The sequence below is a fragment of the Camponotus floridanus genome, unplaced genomic scaffold (genome assembly GCF_003227725.1).
Source record: "Camponotus floridanus strain SB8 unplaced genomic scaffold, Cflo_v7.5 scaffold153, whole genome shotgun sequence".
Taxonomy (NCBI): Eukaryota; Metazoa; Arthropoda; class Insecta; order Hymenoptera; family Formicidae; genus Camponotus; species Camponotus floridanus.
This window is the reverse complement of record NW_020229274.1, coordinates 355411-373229: the sequence shown is the minus strand read 5'-3', so window position 1 is coordinate 373229 and position 17819 is coordinate 355411. Positions and strand designations below refer to the sequence as shown.

General features: G+C 31.3%; 1 protein-coding gene across 1 annotated transcript in view; it reads right to left on the bottom strand.

Moving 5' to 3' along the window:
* LOC105256518 (mucin-17) overlaps positions 1-17819 on the bottom strand; it is a 155572-nt gene that overhangs the window by 98495 nt on the left and 39258 nt on the right. Inside the window, exons 3-6 of the mRNA XM_025406776.1 lie at positions 8687-10031; positions 7700-8343; positions 6629-6685; positions 2559-4064 (exon numbers count right to left, since the gene is read on the bottom strand). Coding sequence (XP_025262561.1) covers positions 2559-4064; positions 6629-6685; positions 7700-8343; positions 8687-10031 — 3552 coding nt within the window. The remainder of the gene's footprint in view (positions 1-2558; positions 4065-6628; positions 6686-7699; positions 8344-8686; positions 10032-17819) is intronic.

Here is a 17819-nt window from a genome sequence, read left to right as displayed (position 1 = left end):
AAGCTCCTCCGGATTTCGCGACAGTGGTCGGTCACGATGTTCAGCGTGAGGACTTGCTTCGCGATAAAATCCATAAGGACGTCGTTACTTGGTGGGTCGACGGAATCGCGGATGGAGGACTCCCATTGCATTCGGATTTGTGGGTCGAATAGCTCAACAAGCAGGTAATTGAAGAGGTCCATTCCATGCGTGTCGATAGGCCTGTCAATGCTCTCCTGGGCATTGATGGCAGTTGTGGCGGCGTTATAGATACGACTTAGTTTGTCGGCGGTCGCGGCCTTTATCTTCGGTACGGCGGTGTAAGCGGCGAAGTTAGCGCGAATGAGCTTCCGCTTGTTCTCGTAATGAGAACTGAGAATAGACCACGCCCGCTCGTAATTGCCTCCGACAATTGGCAACGATCTAATCAATTTTTTCGCAGGACCCTGTAAGCTCGTGCGGAGGTAATGGAGCTTTTCCACGTCAGATATGGACAAATTACTCCCGACAATGGACAGGAAGATGTCGCGAAACGCGGGCCAATCTCTGTATGCGCCAGAGAATGACTGGAGCTTAATCCGCGGCAGCGAGGTTTTGAGCGAGCGCCTGCTCTTGGTGAATCTCGGCCTTGGGCGTGGTGGACGACTCGCCCTTGAGATTGTTCGCGTACTCGACTAGCATGCTCCGCTGAGATGTAAGTTGATTCCGCGATATCAATAAAATCTGCCTCTGCGTACTCACTCTCGAGATACTTGTCTTTCAGCGCTATCCTTATGAGATCGTGATGAGCCTCGAACTTGGTCCACAGAGTGTCGAGGATGCGAAGGTGAGCTTGGATTGCTTCGGCTGTGATGCTCGAGACGCCCATCTTGCACAGATTGTCCACGGAGCGGGACATTCGCCCGTGGATGTCGTTCTGTGCTTCTAAGCATAGCGCCTTCAGATCGGCACTCATTGTGTTATTGTCTTTCTGTTCAGGTTCGCGCACTGGATGTCACACGAGAACTTCACCCACGAACTGTGGATGCGGATGATATATCCGGCTCGAAGGACCAGAAAATGTTCGCGAATGAATATGTTTGTGCGGGAGGCACGACACGAAGAATCTGTTTTAAGGACACCACAAGATTGAAAATAACGACGAACCACGACACGTATATTTTTGTATTTTATTTTAACGCCACACAATTAAACACTAAAGTTTTTACACAAAAGAATATATACAATTATTTCAGGAACTGAAATAACTCCGAAGTCGAGATAAGTCCGAGATTTCAAGAAAGTCCGAGTGAGCAAGCGGTCGTGTAATAGTACAAAAACAGTTAAACAAAACGGTTCAAGCGAAGCGGTTTTTTACAGTGAGCGATTTAGTGAAAAGTGCGATACTTGTGTTAGTCCACGCGCGGTGCCCATTATATAGCATGCGGAATTTTGGGCCCGTTGCGACGTGGACCAATTAACTTTGTAATTTGGCGGTGACCTCAGGGTGACCGCCGCGCATCATTGGCTGTCGATGAGGTCTAACATCGATAATTGTTTAATTGTCATACGCGCAATCTTTTTAGATCAGCTGATTGGCGATCAGTTGATCATGACGCATGGGCGCGCATGCTCGTAAGCTGAGTAGATTTAGGCGACGGTTGATAGTGTTGTTGTTAAATGTTTGTAACGAGCATTTTTCATGCGGCGCAAAAAATGGGAAACAACTCGAACGTTCGAGTTTTGTTTATAAAACGAAGACTCGAGAAAGTTCCAAATGCCCGTTAAATTCGAATTTTTAAGTAATAATTTCTGATTATTGCTTATGCGGTGTCTCGAATCGAAATAATTTTTATGATTTTCGAACATACTTAATTTAATATTTTCTGTTTAATATTTAATATTTTTTGTTTAAAGAAGAAGATTTTATGTTTTAATATATATTAAATGTTCTTTATTTTATTATGTTGTTAAATGTTTTAATAAAATGTTTTTATTTTAATGTGTTAAATATTTGAACAAAATGTTTATGAATGTTTATAATACTAAATGTCATGTTATAAAATGATTTAAATTTTATGTTCAATAATAAAATATGTCTTATATTAAAGAACAGTAGTTTATTGTTTGTTTTATTCATCCAAATTATTTATAAAATTGTTTAGAAAACAATATTGTAAATAATTTCTTATAAAATTTTGTATTTAAACTAGTTTTATAATTACTATTTTTATTCGGTTTTGTCTGGTTAAATTTTGCTTCCAAAGACAAAATGTCCGGTAATTTAGATTTTTGGATTTGGCAACCCTAGTTGAAACCTGTATTTGAGTTAGAGATAGTCATTTTGAGTACTTTCTGTTATCTTAACTATCTTAATTCTGTTGAAAAATAAAAGAAGCTATAACTTGAAAACAAGATCATATCGTACATATGTTTATATGAACTTTTTCTCTTATTTTTGTATCCTGAATCCACCATTGCAATAGTTCCCACTTTTTAGGATATACACTCTGCATATTACACACATATAATTTATCTCGAAATATGCTCATCTCCTAAACATGATCAGATTATTTTTTAAAACTTATAAAATTACTCACCCCAGTATTTACGTTGGAATAAGCTCTGGAGAAAATGGGGGTTTTATCATTTAAAGTATTCAAGAGCGGTGCCACAGTACTCCGTAATTGCTCCAATAATGTAGTAGTGTTCTTGCTGGAAAATGCGCTTTTGGTGGGATTGAAAATATTAGAGCCGTTACTATTCTCATTGACTAGTGGTATGCTGTTGTTTGAAGAGTCAATTTTCACATTAACGAGTGATTCAGAAGATTTGGAACGACTTTTTTCTGTGATGACTTGCGCATGATACTGAGTTGGTTTTGGTGTTACACTGATGATATCAGCAGTTCCTTCCTTATTCGGCTTAGTTGACTGTCGGGTCATCAAATGGTTAGTTGATACTTCGGAATGTCTCCTGTAAGTTGCTGTTCGCGGACGGAACTCCCTATGTTTCGTGTGTATAAATGTCGCCTCTGTGCTTAACGGCTTGGAAACGGCATCGTATGGCGTGAAAACGCCCGATTTCTTCTTGATGTATCGGCTGGTGGGCCCAACAGTCATCGATGTTACCATGGAAATCGCCACTTTGTCCGGTGTCTGTTGCTTTGTATAACGAGGTTGAAAAACGTTTTTGTTCGTATTGTTCATAAGTTTTCTATTCTTGTCTTCCGATGAATCATATTTCTTTGCGTCAGGAATATAAACAGGATATATCTTCTTTGATTCTACTGACGAATGCATGCTGCTCGGCGTGGTAACTGTTGGTGACAATGTTATCTCATGAGGGAGTTCTGTGGTGTAAATGTTCGTAGATTCTATTGATGCGTCCGTAATTGATGTAGTACCCATTGTCACAGCAGTTTCTTTCGTATTATTGCGTTTTTGTTTATCTGATTTAATTATTTTGATAGATGTTTCATTTTGTTTTAATGGTTTGATAGTTACAATATTATTTTCATCAAGAGTTTCTATTATGTTTGCCAATGTTTGTTCTCGCGGCATAGTATTCTGTGATATTAAAGATCGAACTCTCGTCGTATCGATAGTCATGGTGGTCGTTTCCTCTACAGATGTGATACCTCGATGCGAAGCTGTGATTCTGCGTGGCATAGTATTAAACTTAGTAATACTACTCATCGATGTTCCTTCTGTAGGCGAAGATGTGATCATTCTTTCTGAAGGTCTCTGATTCTTTTTAATTATGGATTTAAACGAATCTCTGACATTTTGATCTTTTGAGGATTTTCTAGCCTCGAAGATCTTCAATCTGTCTCTTGTAATTGATTTCTCTTTCTGTGTATTTGCAATTCCATGTGACACATGTGCATCATTGAATTTGATAGTCGTTTTTGTAGTTTTTTCTATATTTCTGTCTTCATTGACAGTTGAAATTTCTTTTACTTGCGATTTGCCGGAATAAGGGAAGATCTTTTCATTAAAGTTGTTCTCATCAACGTTCAGTTCAGGTTTGATCAACTTTCTAGCTAAGTCCAGGTTCAGTTTAGATCTTTCGGAGAACAGATTCACCGGGCTCGATTTCGTTGCCTGAAAAGGTCGTTTAAAGAGCTGCATTTTAGGTGCGCGATGAAGATCGTCAAGCGTTTGTAAGCAACCTGCCGAAAGCTCAGAAATAGATTCTGTTAGTATGGCATGATAACCTCGACACAGTTTGTCTTTCGATGTTTTAAAAAACCGTTCATGAAAATCAATCGTAGAAACATGTATATTCTTCACTTTTATAATAAATAAAAAGAACCAATATACTGATTGCTAAATATGCTACACCTACACTTTTAAAAGAAAAATAGAAGACTGATGAACTGAAGAAAGAAGATGATCCATGCAGCCAGTTGATTAATAATAAACTCGAACCAAGATTTCATTGGCGTAGACAACGACTGAAAGTTTAATCATTTTTTCTTTTATCAAATATTCCGAAATAAAACTGTTTTATCCAAAAGATAAATAAATTGTAAGATAAACAAATCATATACATATAGAAGTATACATACAATTTATATATAAATATTTGAAAAATTATATTACATTATCTGTTAATAGAGTGCAAAAAAATTTAGCAAATTATCAACAAATTTTAGCAATTATCAACAAATTATTCTGTATCAATCATTTAATATAAAGCATATTTTTGTAATATAGTGCACGGTGTGGAATATGATTATGTAAAAAACGATCTATCTATTTTATAACATGTTCTTATCTGCAAATGTGCACGTGCTCACATACACACATTCGTAATTGAGTGATCCGTATATAGATAGTATAGTACATGTTAGATGTATATTTGTTATAGTCTTTTGGAAAAGGCAAAAATATTTCTCGATTTTGTGATAAGCTTCATATATATTATAATCTCAAAATATCAAAATAAATGACATATAACTTTTTGTTCTAATATGGCCATTAAGAAAATATTTTTTATGGCTTCTTCCAATATCCCTCTTTTCCTCCTATAAAATAATTTTAAAACTTTCAAAAATTATGGAAAAGAGGGAGAGATTTTGAAAAATATGAATTTTCGAAAATTTTTTATAAAATACATTAAAAATTACAAAACTTTTATTTAAAAGAAAATTTTTAAAGGAGAAATATTTTATATTATCAATTTATAAATTTTTCATATTCATAAGTGTATCAGCATTTCCAATAAATACAATAAATATATCATTTGCAATTGTATTAAATTCCCTTCTATTTTCTTTTATAAATATATAGCAATTTCTTTCATTTTTTCAAAACAAATTAGTCTTATAAAAAATAATATAAGCACAAAACGATTTAAGATAAAATTTAAAATTTTGGATACTGTATACTAGATACTTTTAATTAATTAATTAAATAATTATATTAGATTATATATATATATATATATATATATATAGAATTACTTTTTATATTACAATATTTAATTTAATATTATTTGATAATCTCTATTGCAACGAGGTCTTAAAAAATAAAGCTTCTTGTAAATTTTCCGGCGAAAGTTTTAAAAAATACATTTTCCTATATTGTTTTACTATCATCAGTCACCAAATAAATTTTATAATATTATCTAATCGTCAAGATTACACATTATCATCCAATTTTGGATTCATCCAGCTTGGTTTTTATGATGCATTTATGTGAGTTTGCGTTTATATTACAGCAATCAATCCTTTTTATATTGTGATTTTTTGTGTTGGTTTAATATTAAGATTGTAATCTTAAGGAGGATTTGATGTTCGATGATTGTGAGAAATAATTTATTTTCATAAAATATTTACTGAAAAATGTAATCAAACCTATATCTTTCCTTTAAAATCTTTCCATCCACAACTGGAAGAAAATGTGATAAATGTGCATTTAAATATGTGTATTTAAAAGCTATATCGAAAACTATATTCTTTTAATATAGGAATATTTATTTAAACAATATAAAAAACCTAAATGGACTCTCCGAAAAATGAATAGAATTGAATGGAAAATACGAAGTATCTTTTTTTAGTCTAGTCTAGAGATTCTAGCTCTAAACTAGCTAGAGAATTTAGCTAATTTAGAAATTAATACTCAAAAATTTTCAAAATCATCTTTAAAAATCTAATTTAACTATATAACTATGTCTTTATATGTGTATTTAAGTATTTAAATTAAAGAATTCGAAAAAATGAAATTATGTTTATCGCAAATACATCTTTTTATAGTTTCAATTTTTTCGAATATATGCATTAATTTTTCGTGCTAAATCGTGTATGTCTGCGTAATATTTTTTCAAAAATCTTTTTGTGGAATATTTCAACCTTTATATAAATGTATAAGAATTATATTTCGAGAAAAAGTCATTATGCCACGTTAATTAAGTAATATACTTTTATTTTTTCATATTATTATCTTCATGCACTGATAGATGCAAGTACACATATTAATCAATCCAAGATAAAAATTCCCAAAATAATTACTATTTCTATAATATTAGATGCCTAATATTAAATAAATTCAACTTGTAAATGTTAAATTGCGAGGTTTAGGATATATATAAGTGTTAATGAATTATTGATACATTACAATAATTATTAGTTAATTTAGTGAATGTGTCGATTGTCATATCTTACCTGTAATCTACTCCTAGTTGTACTCTTTTCCTCAGTAAGTTTCAAGTTAGAATTTTTCTGAAAGTATTCTTTGATTGAATAAACACTTGTCTTACTAATATTACACTATTATAACAAATATTATTAAAATAACTCGTGATAAAAATTCAGAAGTTTGTCAAAACAATTTTGAAATATAATGCTTAATATATTTTTATTACAATATTATTAACTTTTTTGTAATAAATAAATATAATAATCTTATGTAATAAATAGATATAATAATTTAATGAATGAATAATTATAAAATTATTGTATTTTGATTGATGTCGTGCATCTCTAATATATATGTATTAAATTACGGACGTTCAAAATTATTAATAATATTATTATTTATTTTCTTTTTACAACGACATGCACAACAGTATCCCCCTCTAATTTTGATGAGCTTTTAATATGTTTTTTAGATAAAAATGAGGATTACATATTTTTTTATACGTACTCATATATGTCTAGAGGGTAAAACACTCCTTTGAAAAAATTGGTTTTTTTCTTTTGAAACGATATTTCCAAAATTATAAGAGATAAAAAAAATTTTTTAATTAAAGTTAAATATATTTAACTTCAAGAGTACTTTACAACAATGTCAAAAAAATTTTTTATTTTTATAATTTTTCAATATACCTCCATCACTAAACATTATTTTTTATAATTTTTAAGCGTTTTTATTTCATTGTAAAGAACACTTGAAATCATTTAACATTTAATTTAAAAATTTTTTTCTATCTATCTTTCTTTCTATCTTTTCTTATAATTTTGGAGATATTTGTCTCGAAAGAAAAAAATCGATTTTTTTCAAAGATATGTTTTACCTCTTAGACTAGCATCAAAATTGGAGGGGGACACTTCCGTGCATTTCTTTGTTAGTCAAGAATTAAAGCTAAAAAGTTACTTTAAATTAAAAGCTATTTTATATTCCGAATTTTACATATATAGGAAAAAATTATTATAATAAATATAAAAGAAAAACTATTTTTAAATAAAAATCTATAAATAATTAAAAATATTTAACGTAAATAAATTCAAACTTACCAATTGAGATAATTTAGCTCGAAATGCCAAAGGATAATTATCGTTCTCCTCCAATTCAGTTTTCTTAGGTAAATCGAAAGCTTCGGATTTATTAAAAGTCTTATTACCTCTTGTTACATCTTTTGGCGTGATATCTGATATGATATTGCTCTTGTCTTTTGCTTTTGGTCTTTTAGTGCCTCTTGTTAAAACTTTTGCATTACTTAATGGCACTTCGGTACTTCTCGATAGATGATTGGATAAGATGATTTTGTCAGTCTGATTTCGATTAACTGCAGAGGTAGTTGATGGAATATCCTGATTGACATAATTAAATCGGCGTTTGAGAGTCCATCCGGGATTGCCACGTAATTGAGTCTCACTTTTAGACGTAGTAGTCTTTAAATCTGCAATAATTGAAGAAGATTCCTCGATTTTTCGACCTCGAAAGCCTAGACCATGATTAAAGAAATCTTCCTTCGGAAGTTTCTTCATTCGAGAATCTTTTCTTTCCTTGTTTCTAGAAATTTGTTCAGTTGAAGAGGATACTCGAGCGATTGTTAATGATTTGCTCATCGTAGAAATAGAACTTAATGTCGTTTGTGTATTCAAAGAAGAAACAGTCGTAGTTTCGATTGTCGCCTTTGGAATAGTAGTGATAATGTCTGGAAAAAATATATTTATTATTAAATTTGTGAAATATTTTGTGAAGATATACAGCTTTTTATTGTTGCTATTGTTAATTAATAATAATAATAAAAGAATTTAAATTATGAAAACTTTATATAAACTTTTTGAATTAAATGTATATTTTTAAAAATCTTATTATCAAACAATCGCAAGCAACTAAACAATATTAAAGTGATTTCTATAAATAAATAAGAATGGTATTTTTTAAGACATGTATCAATTATTTAAATTAATTATTAATTATTTAAATAATATTAATTAATAATTTCTTTGTATTTACATAACATTTTATTCAACAATCAAAAAATTCTTATTTACCGGAGTTACTAACTGTGCGCGACCAATTTCCAGGTTGAGTCCGAATATTTTGTTTATCCATTTTGAGTTCTGTAACTTTTAATTTATGATCATGCTTGGATTTTTGTTTTTCCTCAATCGTATGTTCTTTGTTAGACAAATTGCGTGTTTTTGTTTGTCCATTTATATTTATTTCAGAATTAATGTCAACATTTTTATTTGCAGCATTACCTCTTACTTCTGTCGTGTTTGTACTTCTCAACTTATACGCGGATTGACTTCCGGAATTAATGTTTTTTGTGTTAGATCTATTTCTAGCACTAGAAGAACGTCTGTTTGTCTCTTTATTCACAATGTCGGCGAATCTGGACGAATTCCGTCGGGGAATGCTTTCGGAATTTACAATTTCGGGATTATGTGCATTGAATATGCCTCGAGATTTCGATCGGTCAAATTGTTTCCTCTTCTTTGTGTTTGATTCTGCAATATTGTTGTTTTCCACTTTCTCCTTGATCAATCTTAAAGTTTGTCTCGGAGATGAGTTAATGGACGACATTGTTGCAGATATTAAAAGATTGACATCTTTGCTATTTTCAATTGCTGGAGTAATACTTGCTCTCAAAACATTTTCAGAGTTTAATGGCAAAACATCTTGTTCTTTTATATTTTCTGCTTTACGATTGTTAGAGTTATTTGCGTTTTTCGTATCTATCACTCTTGATACATTAGTTATCGAGGCATTTTTCTTGACTATCGGATATTCTAATTGTGTTTCTTTCTTTTCCAATTCATTGATTGAACTTTTATTCTTTCCTATGTTTTCTTTTGCTGACTTTCTAAGCGGGATTGTTTGACTTTTCAATTCTTTCCCGTTATAATTTGTATAAATCTTTCTTCCTGTTCTTGATCTTGAGTAATCGGATTTTGTGAACACTTCGTGATCCAATTTCGCACTATCTATCCAAACAGAAGACATGTCCGAAGATATTCGTCTAGAAGCTGTTTGCTGTTTTAGTATTTGTGATTCAGGCATATTCTCTTTATTATCATCGTGTCGATTCTTCGTTATTTCTTCTTGTAAAGTATGTAACTTTAAATGATTTCGAGAATTATCAACATTAGATTTTCTTGTATTTGTCCGTAACGTAACAGCGGAGCTATCAGTTGTTCTTGATAATTTTGATCGTGATCTTAATGGACTTTCCCTTGCGATATGTGTTTCATTTTTTTCTAAATTGGGAGTTGTTTTTGTACGAGAACTTTTACCGCGAGGTGATCTGGTTGTCAGCGCAGTAAAGTCACTCAATTCTGACATTAAATTGGAATGATATCGTGCAGTACCGCGATTTTGTACTTTTTGTTTATCCTAAAAAGTATATTACAAATATATATTTTTGACAATGTAATTGAAATTGTTTTATTTTATAAAGTATATTAAATTAACTAATATTGTTGTATTATATATTATTTTCCATTATAATTCTGAAAAAAATGAAACATATTATAAATTTCGAAAAAAAACAGAATTTTTTAAATTATTCTTTTAAGAAATTATTCTAATCGATATTCTTTATAGAATTGATAATCAAAACATTTTACTTATATGAATAATTTGCACTTAGATAATCAATGACATTGATAAACGCGAAATAAGAAGCATAAATATTTATAAAATGGATTATTAAAAAATAAAATTGTTTAAGTTATCAACAATTATATCAACAAATTAAAACGTAAAATCATCTAGAAACATTTTGATTAGAAATTTTATTTAATTGATAATCGAAATTCAAAATCGTTGATTAAAGTGTTAAAAATTTAATAGCAAAAAAATGAAGCGTATTACATAATTAAAATATTGTTATCGAGAGAGAGAGAGAGAGAGAGAGAGAGAGAGAGAGAGAAATCAATGCGATATTCATAAATCGATTATTATATCTAGCAATCATGGAAAAGTATCAATTATACAATTAAAAGAATCTTTTCGAATTGCGATTAAATGATAATAACTCGATAATCTCGGCAGATTAATCAATCGATTGTCGTGACAATAATGTCTGATGGATTAATCGTAGTTCGAATCATTATGGCAAATAAACTTTATTCTTGTCACAGATTATACTTTCATCATCTTATACTTTCATCATCAGCTTAAATGTGCAACATTCGTGACTGCATTGATCTATTAATGCTTAGGAAAAAATATTCTCTAATTCTGGTATCTTTATTTGATGTATTTTTTGTGTATTCTTCGTGAAAGTAACAAACTTATTTTCAATATTGAAAGTTTATAGATGCAAATAGATAATACAATATTTCTGTAAAAATACTTGTTTGAATTTTGATTTATTAAATTTTTCGCATATTGAAATAGTTCTTATAATTTTGCGTATCAAATTAATTCTTAACAATTTGATAGAATTAAATCTATTTACATGTAAATTTGACAAATCATTGATCTAAAGATATAAGAATAAATAAAATATAACAATATAAAAAGAAAGAGAAAGAAAGGAGAGAAGAAAAAAAGAAACGAAGAAAGAGAAGAGGAAGAGAGACAAAAAGGGGAAGAGAAGATAGAAAAATTATAATATTACAAAATACATATATTAACAATAACAGATTTGTTATATTTATTGTATGAATATTAGATAATTTTTTGCAATAGAAAAACTACTATAATAATTTCATTACTTCCGAATATCTAAAGCTTAGCAAAATGGTCGTCTAATTTTAAGAAAAAATTCTTTTTTATAATAAAGAAATATATCTAAATGTATTTTATTAAATTTTTAATTTAAATATATTTCATATTGTACGGACATGAAATGTGGATTTCTTTAAAATAATCGTCGTCTTACGCGTGTATATGTGTATTAGGGTGGCTCGATCTGAGGACTTTTTCGAACTTTAAAATCTAATGTGCGGAAAAGTTGCCTTTGATAAATACAAAGATAATTCAAAAAGAATTTTCGAATCGGGCAATATTAATCCCGTAAGAAAATCAAAATTTTGATCAAGACTGACAATTCTTCTGAATTTCTGAAAAAGTTTTTCCACCATCATTTTTTACTCCTTCACAACTTAAAATGTTATTTAAGCATTCAAAAGATTATTTACATCAATATGAAGCCAATTTTTAACGAGGAAAGAGAACAAGGAGCCCGCTATTTGAATGAAAATTAACTCATTCACAGGCTTCAGGTCTTCATCGAGATATATGGCATATGATCACTGTGAATTTTATATTGTACAACTCTGGTTCGTTTTCTTGATAGTAAAAGCCACTCACTACGAGAAGGTAGCTGCACCTCGAGTTCTACTACCGCTTTACCTAGTCAACCAACCAAGCAAATGGCGAATTCCGACGTTTTAAAACATTTCAAATCTAAATTGTTCTTTATTGTTGAATTTAGTCATTATTTTTCTAGATCGAAATGTTGAGCGTATGTATCTATTCAGGTTATCAAAATCCAACTGCTTGGACTGTCTCTGTAATTAATTTAACGCAGCGTCCAACAGCCTGCGTATGGCATGGAAAATTCTTTATATCTCAATCAGGTATGGACCCACTCTCTATCAAGTCAGATAAATTTTGATTAGATATATTTTTCAAAAGGGGTGGAGATAATACTTTTTCCAGTCAATTATATCTATATAATCTGTTGCATTAAAATTGATTTTTGGGAGTACGAAATTTACTAGTGTTTTACATTTTATATTTTCATGTGTTTTCGTAAGAATTCTTTTAAAAATAAGTTCCCTAACATGTCTTCATCCATTATCATTAATAACAATAAATTCTCCGGAGCAAAGTAAGCATTTTATTGTATGAAAAAATCAATAACTTTACGGAGGTTTTCTGGATGTTTTGATAGTTTCAAATAAATGTCTTAAGCCATGTATTATTGATGATTCTTTCTTTACAAAAAATCAAACTGGGACGTATGACGCAAGTATGTACTTGATCATGTATTAGCACAGGAAGGATTTTGTGTGAATATGTATAATCTAAGAATACTATGTACTTGACCATGTATTTTAACTCTAGAAGGATTTTGTGTGGGTATGTATAGTCTAAGAATATTGTTTACAATAGTGAGCCGCCGAGACTGATATAAAGCACCAAGATTTGAAATAGCAATGTTTGGTGGGCAGAATCCAGATTTGATTACGAAAATGTTAAGGAGATATTTTTATTCTTATTGAGATGATTTTTATCTCTATTCGGGATGATCAATCAAATGTTTCGAATTCTATGAGTTAATTTTTAAATTGTAGCATCCGAAAAGAGACTATCCAATGGATCTAAAAAAATGATGTTGAGCCTTTAATGGATCCATCGAGGAACTGGAAAAAAATGTCTAAAAGGCAGTTTGTTAAAATGCAAATTATCCACTGATAGATCTTTTTAAATGCATTTCAAGTTGTATATTATACCATTTTTCTAACCAATGTTAATAGGTACACCTATCACATTTAGATTAGTAAAAAATATGTTTAGTTCTGTAAGTTTTGCATCTATTGTGTCTTTTGCAGATCTTGACCGAGACATAACATGACAAATATACTCTGACTCTCATTCTTGTATGAGAAAAATGTATTCCTTCTTCATCTGCCTACGAAAATTAATGTGTTATCTTATCGACCATTAAAATTAAAGAGGCCGCGAAGGTGTCCAAAACTTCACTCTGCAAACTGGCCCTGATGCACGTTTTTTTTTTTTTTCTAATTTTTATGTCTATCAATAACAAGAGCAGTTTCTGTTATTATTTATGCATCTAATAAAACACTGGATGTAATCGCAGCTGCTGCTCGATCGGATATACTATATCAATGCTACTTTCTTTAACTTTAAATTTGTCATTAGAGACTTTATTTTAATTTTAGATTTATATATAAGTGTCATGTTGATAGATTAAATATGTCATCATCAGTGTTTTCTTGCAAAGAGACAGGAGTCTCTATTCGACTTCTGCAGTAGGTTGCTGCTGAGATGCATTATCTATGAGAATATCAACTGTTTCAGCGCTTTCATGGCGAGTTTGCTCTTTGTTTTTTCTCTTAAGCCGTTTTGTAAATACTTTTGTGATTTTTTTTATTAACACTAACAATCTGTCCAATTCGTTTATGTCTCTGATCATAAAGAAATTTAATTTCTAATCTAGGGATCTTTTTTTGTTTTTTCATAGGAAGAGTTTATTATTACAGATTGAGGACAATTGCAGATATATCAATCTTTTCCATAACTACAGTTGAGGATCATGAGACATTTGCAGGAAACAACGTCAAAAAGCTTTGAGGCATCCTGTTTGAATTTCTCAATTTTAGCTTGATAGTTGGCTTTCTCTTTATCTCCTTGTCGTGATGTAAATGACTTTATGAGATTCATATAAGTATTATGAAAGTTGTGAATCAATTGACCATTTTAGTTACGGTCACAGTTGATGTCGACACTTTATCATACAAATCCTCCACTTTTTTGACAACTCTATCAGCAATTTGTGCAAAATTTATTTTCGAGTTGTTCTTTTTTCAAAGATTAAACCTTTTTTGCTGACATCTAAAACCTCGTCCTGGTATATACGGAATATATACAAGAAGACAAATCCTTGGAAGGGCCAAAGACCACAGGACTGCAAAATTACTGTCTCACAAATCGCTTATGTGATGCTTCCATTGTAGAAAGATACACAAGAATTCAAAGAAATATCAATCAAAAAAACCGAAAAGACAATTATGAAAAGAATGAAATAAATATTTTTAAAGAGAACGCTAAAAATGAGACCTATTTGATGAGAAGTCCACAATGAGACTGCTTACACCAGAAAGTATAATATAAATGAAACTAATATAAAGTAAGTTATAATAATATGAAGTAATTTAACTCAAATGTGCAATGTGTATATACAGGGTGATTCAAAATAACCCCTGTGTCCGTGAAATGACACATTGTTGAGTCAATTCTAAGACGATTTTTCATTTTGCAAAATTTCGTCCGAAGCTTAGTTTTCGAATTATTAAAGAAAGAAGTTAACGCATGACAGGTCGGATACAAGAGATAGGCAAGGGTGACGCGAGACCCGTCAGACGCGGGCGCTTACGCGGGGCGCCTGCTGCGATCAGCTGGTATACACACAACACACATGCGACACATACATTCTCTCTCTGTCTGCTGTCTGTCTGTCTGTCTCTCTCTCTCTCTCTCTCTCTCTCTCTCTCTCTCTCTCTCTCTCTCTTTCATTCGCTCACTCTCTCTCACTTTTTTTTTTTTTTTTTTTTTTTTTTACGAGAGGCTAAAATGCATTTTATGCATACTCACCGGTCGATCCAGTGAGTTATGTGGGACTCGAGTACCAAGTCGAATTACCAACTCGGTACTCCCTATCCACTAAAAACCCCTCTCTTTTCGCGAATTTTCTTTGACACACTGTCCCTCTGTCCTTCCCGAGATCCGTTTTCACATAACGTTAAAAAATAGTTATTATTACCTTGTTCGATGACTTCTGATGTATTGCTGTAATTGCTTGAAGGAGAAATGAATTTTCCGATAGATCGTACGTTCTCAAATTTAACGTAGATATCACGTTGCACAAGACAGAAATCCACACTAAATTATTAACTGAAAGTTTTTCTTCTTTTATGAACTGCATTCTTTTATAAACTTTAACGTAATCACATTTATTTATTCACTCGATGAGACGAGAAATTTACTGATGACTCTATCACTAATCACTGTCGAATAATAACTGTTGGCGATTAAAAATCACTCGATGAAAGAAACACGCGCGGACACGTTACTACACGATGCGACAATGCGACGATAATTACTCGGTGAGTGCAAGTGCCGCTGCTTCCTTGTCATGGTAGGTTGCGGTAGGTTAAGGTACTACTGGCGCTATCGAACGCGATCATGTGTTCGATTGAAGAATGCGTGGTAGAAGTAAAGAATAAACATTTAACATATTAATATTATTATCATGAATATGTGTGATGTCCATACATCGTATGATATCTATTTAAAAATTAATTAGATTAAATAAGTGTTTTTAAAATATTTATTACTTTTATACACCCATATTAAATATTAATATTAAATATTTATTTAATTATTTTATCTATATTATTTACTATTTTATTTAACTATTTTATTTAACTATTTTATCTTTAAATATTCTATTTATTTATTTATCTATTTCATCTATTTATTTTTAACTATTTATTATCAATGATCGAAAATCGGTCATTGATAATAAATAGTTAAAAATAAATAGATGAAATAGATAAATAAATAAATAGAATATTTAAAGATAAAATAGTTAAATAAAATAGTTAAATAAAATAGTAAATAATATAGATAAAATAATTAAATAAATATTTAATATTAATATTTAATATGGGTGTATAAAAGTAATAAATATTTTAAAAACACTTATTTAATCTAATTAATTTTTAAATAGATATCATACGATGTATGGACATCACACATATTCATGATAATAATATTAATATGTTAAATGTTTATTCTTTACTTCTACCACGCATTCTTCAATCGAACACATGATCGCGTTCGATAGCGCCAGTAGTACCTTAACCTACCGCAACCTACCATGACAAGGAAGCAGCGGCACTTGCACTCGCCGAGTAATTATCGTCGCATTGTCGCATCGTGTAGTAACGTGTCCGCGCGTGTTTCTTTCATCGAGTGATTTTTAATCGCCAACAGTTATTATTCGACAGTGATTAGTGATAGAGTCATCAGTAAATTTCTCGTCTCATCGAGTGAATAAATAAATGTGATTACGTTAAAGTTTATAAAAGAATGCAGTTCATAAAAGAAGAAAAACTTTCAGTTAATAATTTAGTGTGGATTTCTGTCTTGTGCAACGTGATATCTACGTTAAATTTGAGAACGTACGATCTATCGGAAAATTCATTTCTCCTTCAAGCAATTACAGCAATACATCAGAAGTCATCGAACAAGGTAATAATAACTATTTTTTAACGTTATGTGAAAACGGATCTCGGGAAGGACAGAGGGACAGTGTGTCAAAGAAAATTCGCGAAAAGAGAAGGGTTTTTAGTGGATAGGGAGTACCGAGTTGGTAATTCGACTTGGTACTCGAGTCCCACATAACTCACTGGATCGACCGGTGAGTATGCATAAAATGCATTTTCCCCTCTCGTAAAAAAAAAAAAAAAAAAAAAAAAAAAATGTGAGAGAGAGTGAGCGAATGAAAGAGAGAGAGAGAGAGAGAGACAGACAGACAGACAGACAGACAGCAGACAGAGAGAGAATGTATGTGTCGCATGTGTGTTGTGTGTATACCAGCTGATCGCAGCAGGCGCCCCGCGTAAGCGCCCGCGTCTGACGGGTCTCGCGTCACCCTTGCCTATCTCTTGTATCCGACCCGTCATGCGTTAACTTCTTTCTTTAATAATTCGAAAACTAAGCTTCGGACGAAATTTTGCAAAATGAAAAATCGTCTTAGAATTGACTCAACAATGTGTCATTTCACGGACACAGGGGTTATTTTGAATCACCCTGTATGTAATATTTCTATATAATTAGCACAATGCGACTGATTTGATATTTCGATTGTGATCTATTTTTTGATAGTGATTTGTTTTTCGATAGCTATTTATTTATTATGTAAAAGTTATTGGTGATTAGGTATTAGGGAGTTTTCATTTTTGACTTTGATTCACTGCCGAAACCATAGACATAGTAAGTATAGACCGAGCATCCATTGTATAAACGTTAAGCATACGAAAAAAAGACAAAAGATGTAAGATGAGTTTCTTTCTCTTTTTAATGCCGGAGAAGTGGGGAGCACTTTTCACATCTTCTCGCGCCGGTTCGTCATGAAGGGACGAGGAGATAAGGAGAAGTGCTTCCCACTTCTCCGGCATTAAAAAGAGAAAGAAACTCATTTTACATATTTTGTCTTTCTTTTCGTATGCTTAACGCTTATATACAATGGATACTCGGTCTATACTTACTATGTCTATGGCCGAAACAATCTGACCAACGCGAATTTAGTCGCATTTAAGCTAATTTATTATACAGGGTGTCCGTCAATTTTCGACCTTGACGAAATAAGGAAGTAGATTGGCTCAAATTAAGAAGGAAGGACCTCTTTGTTTTGTGATT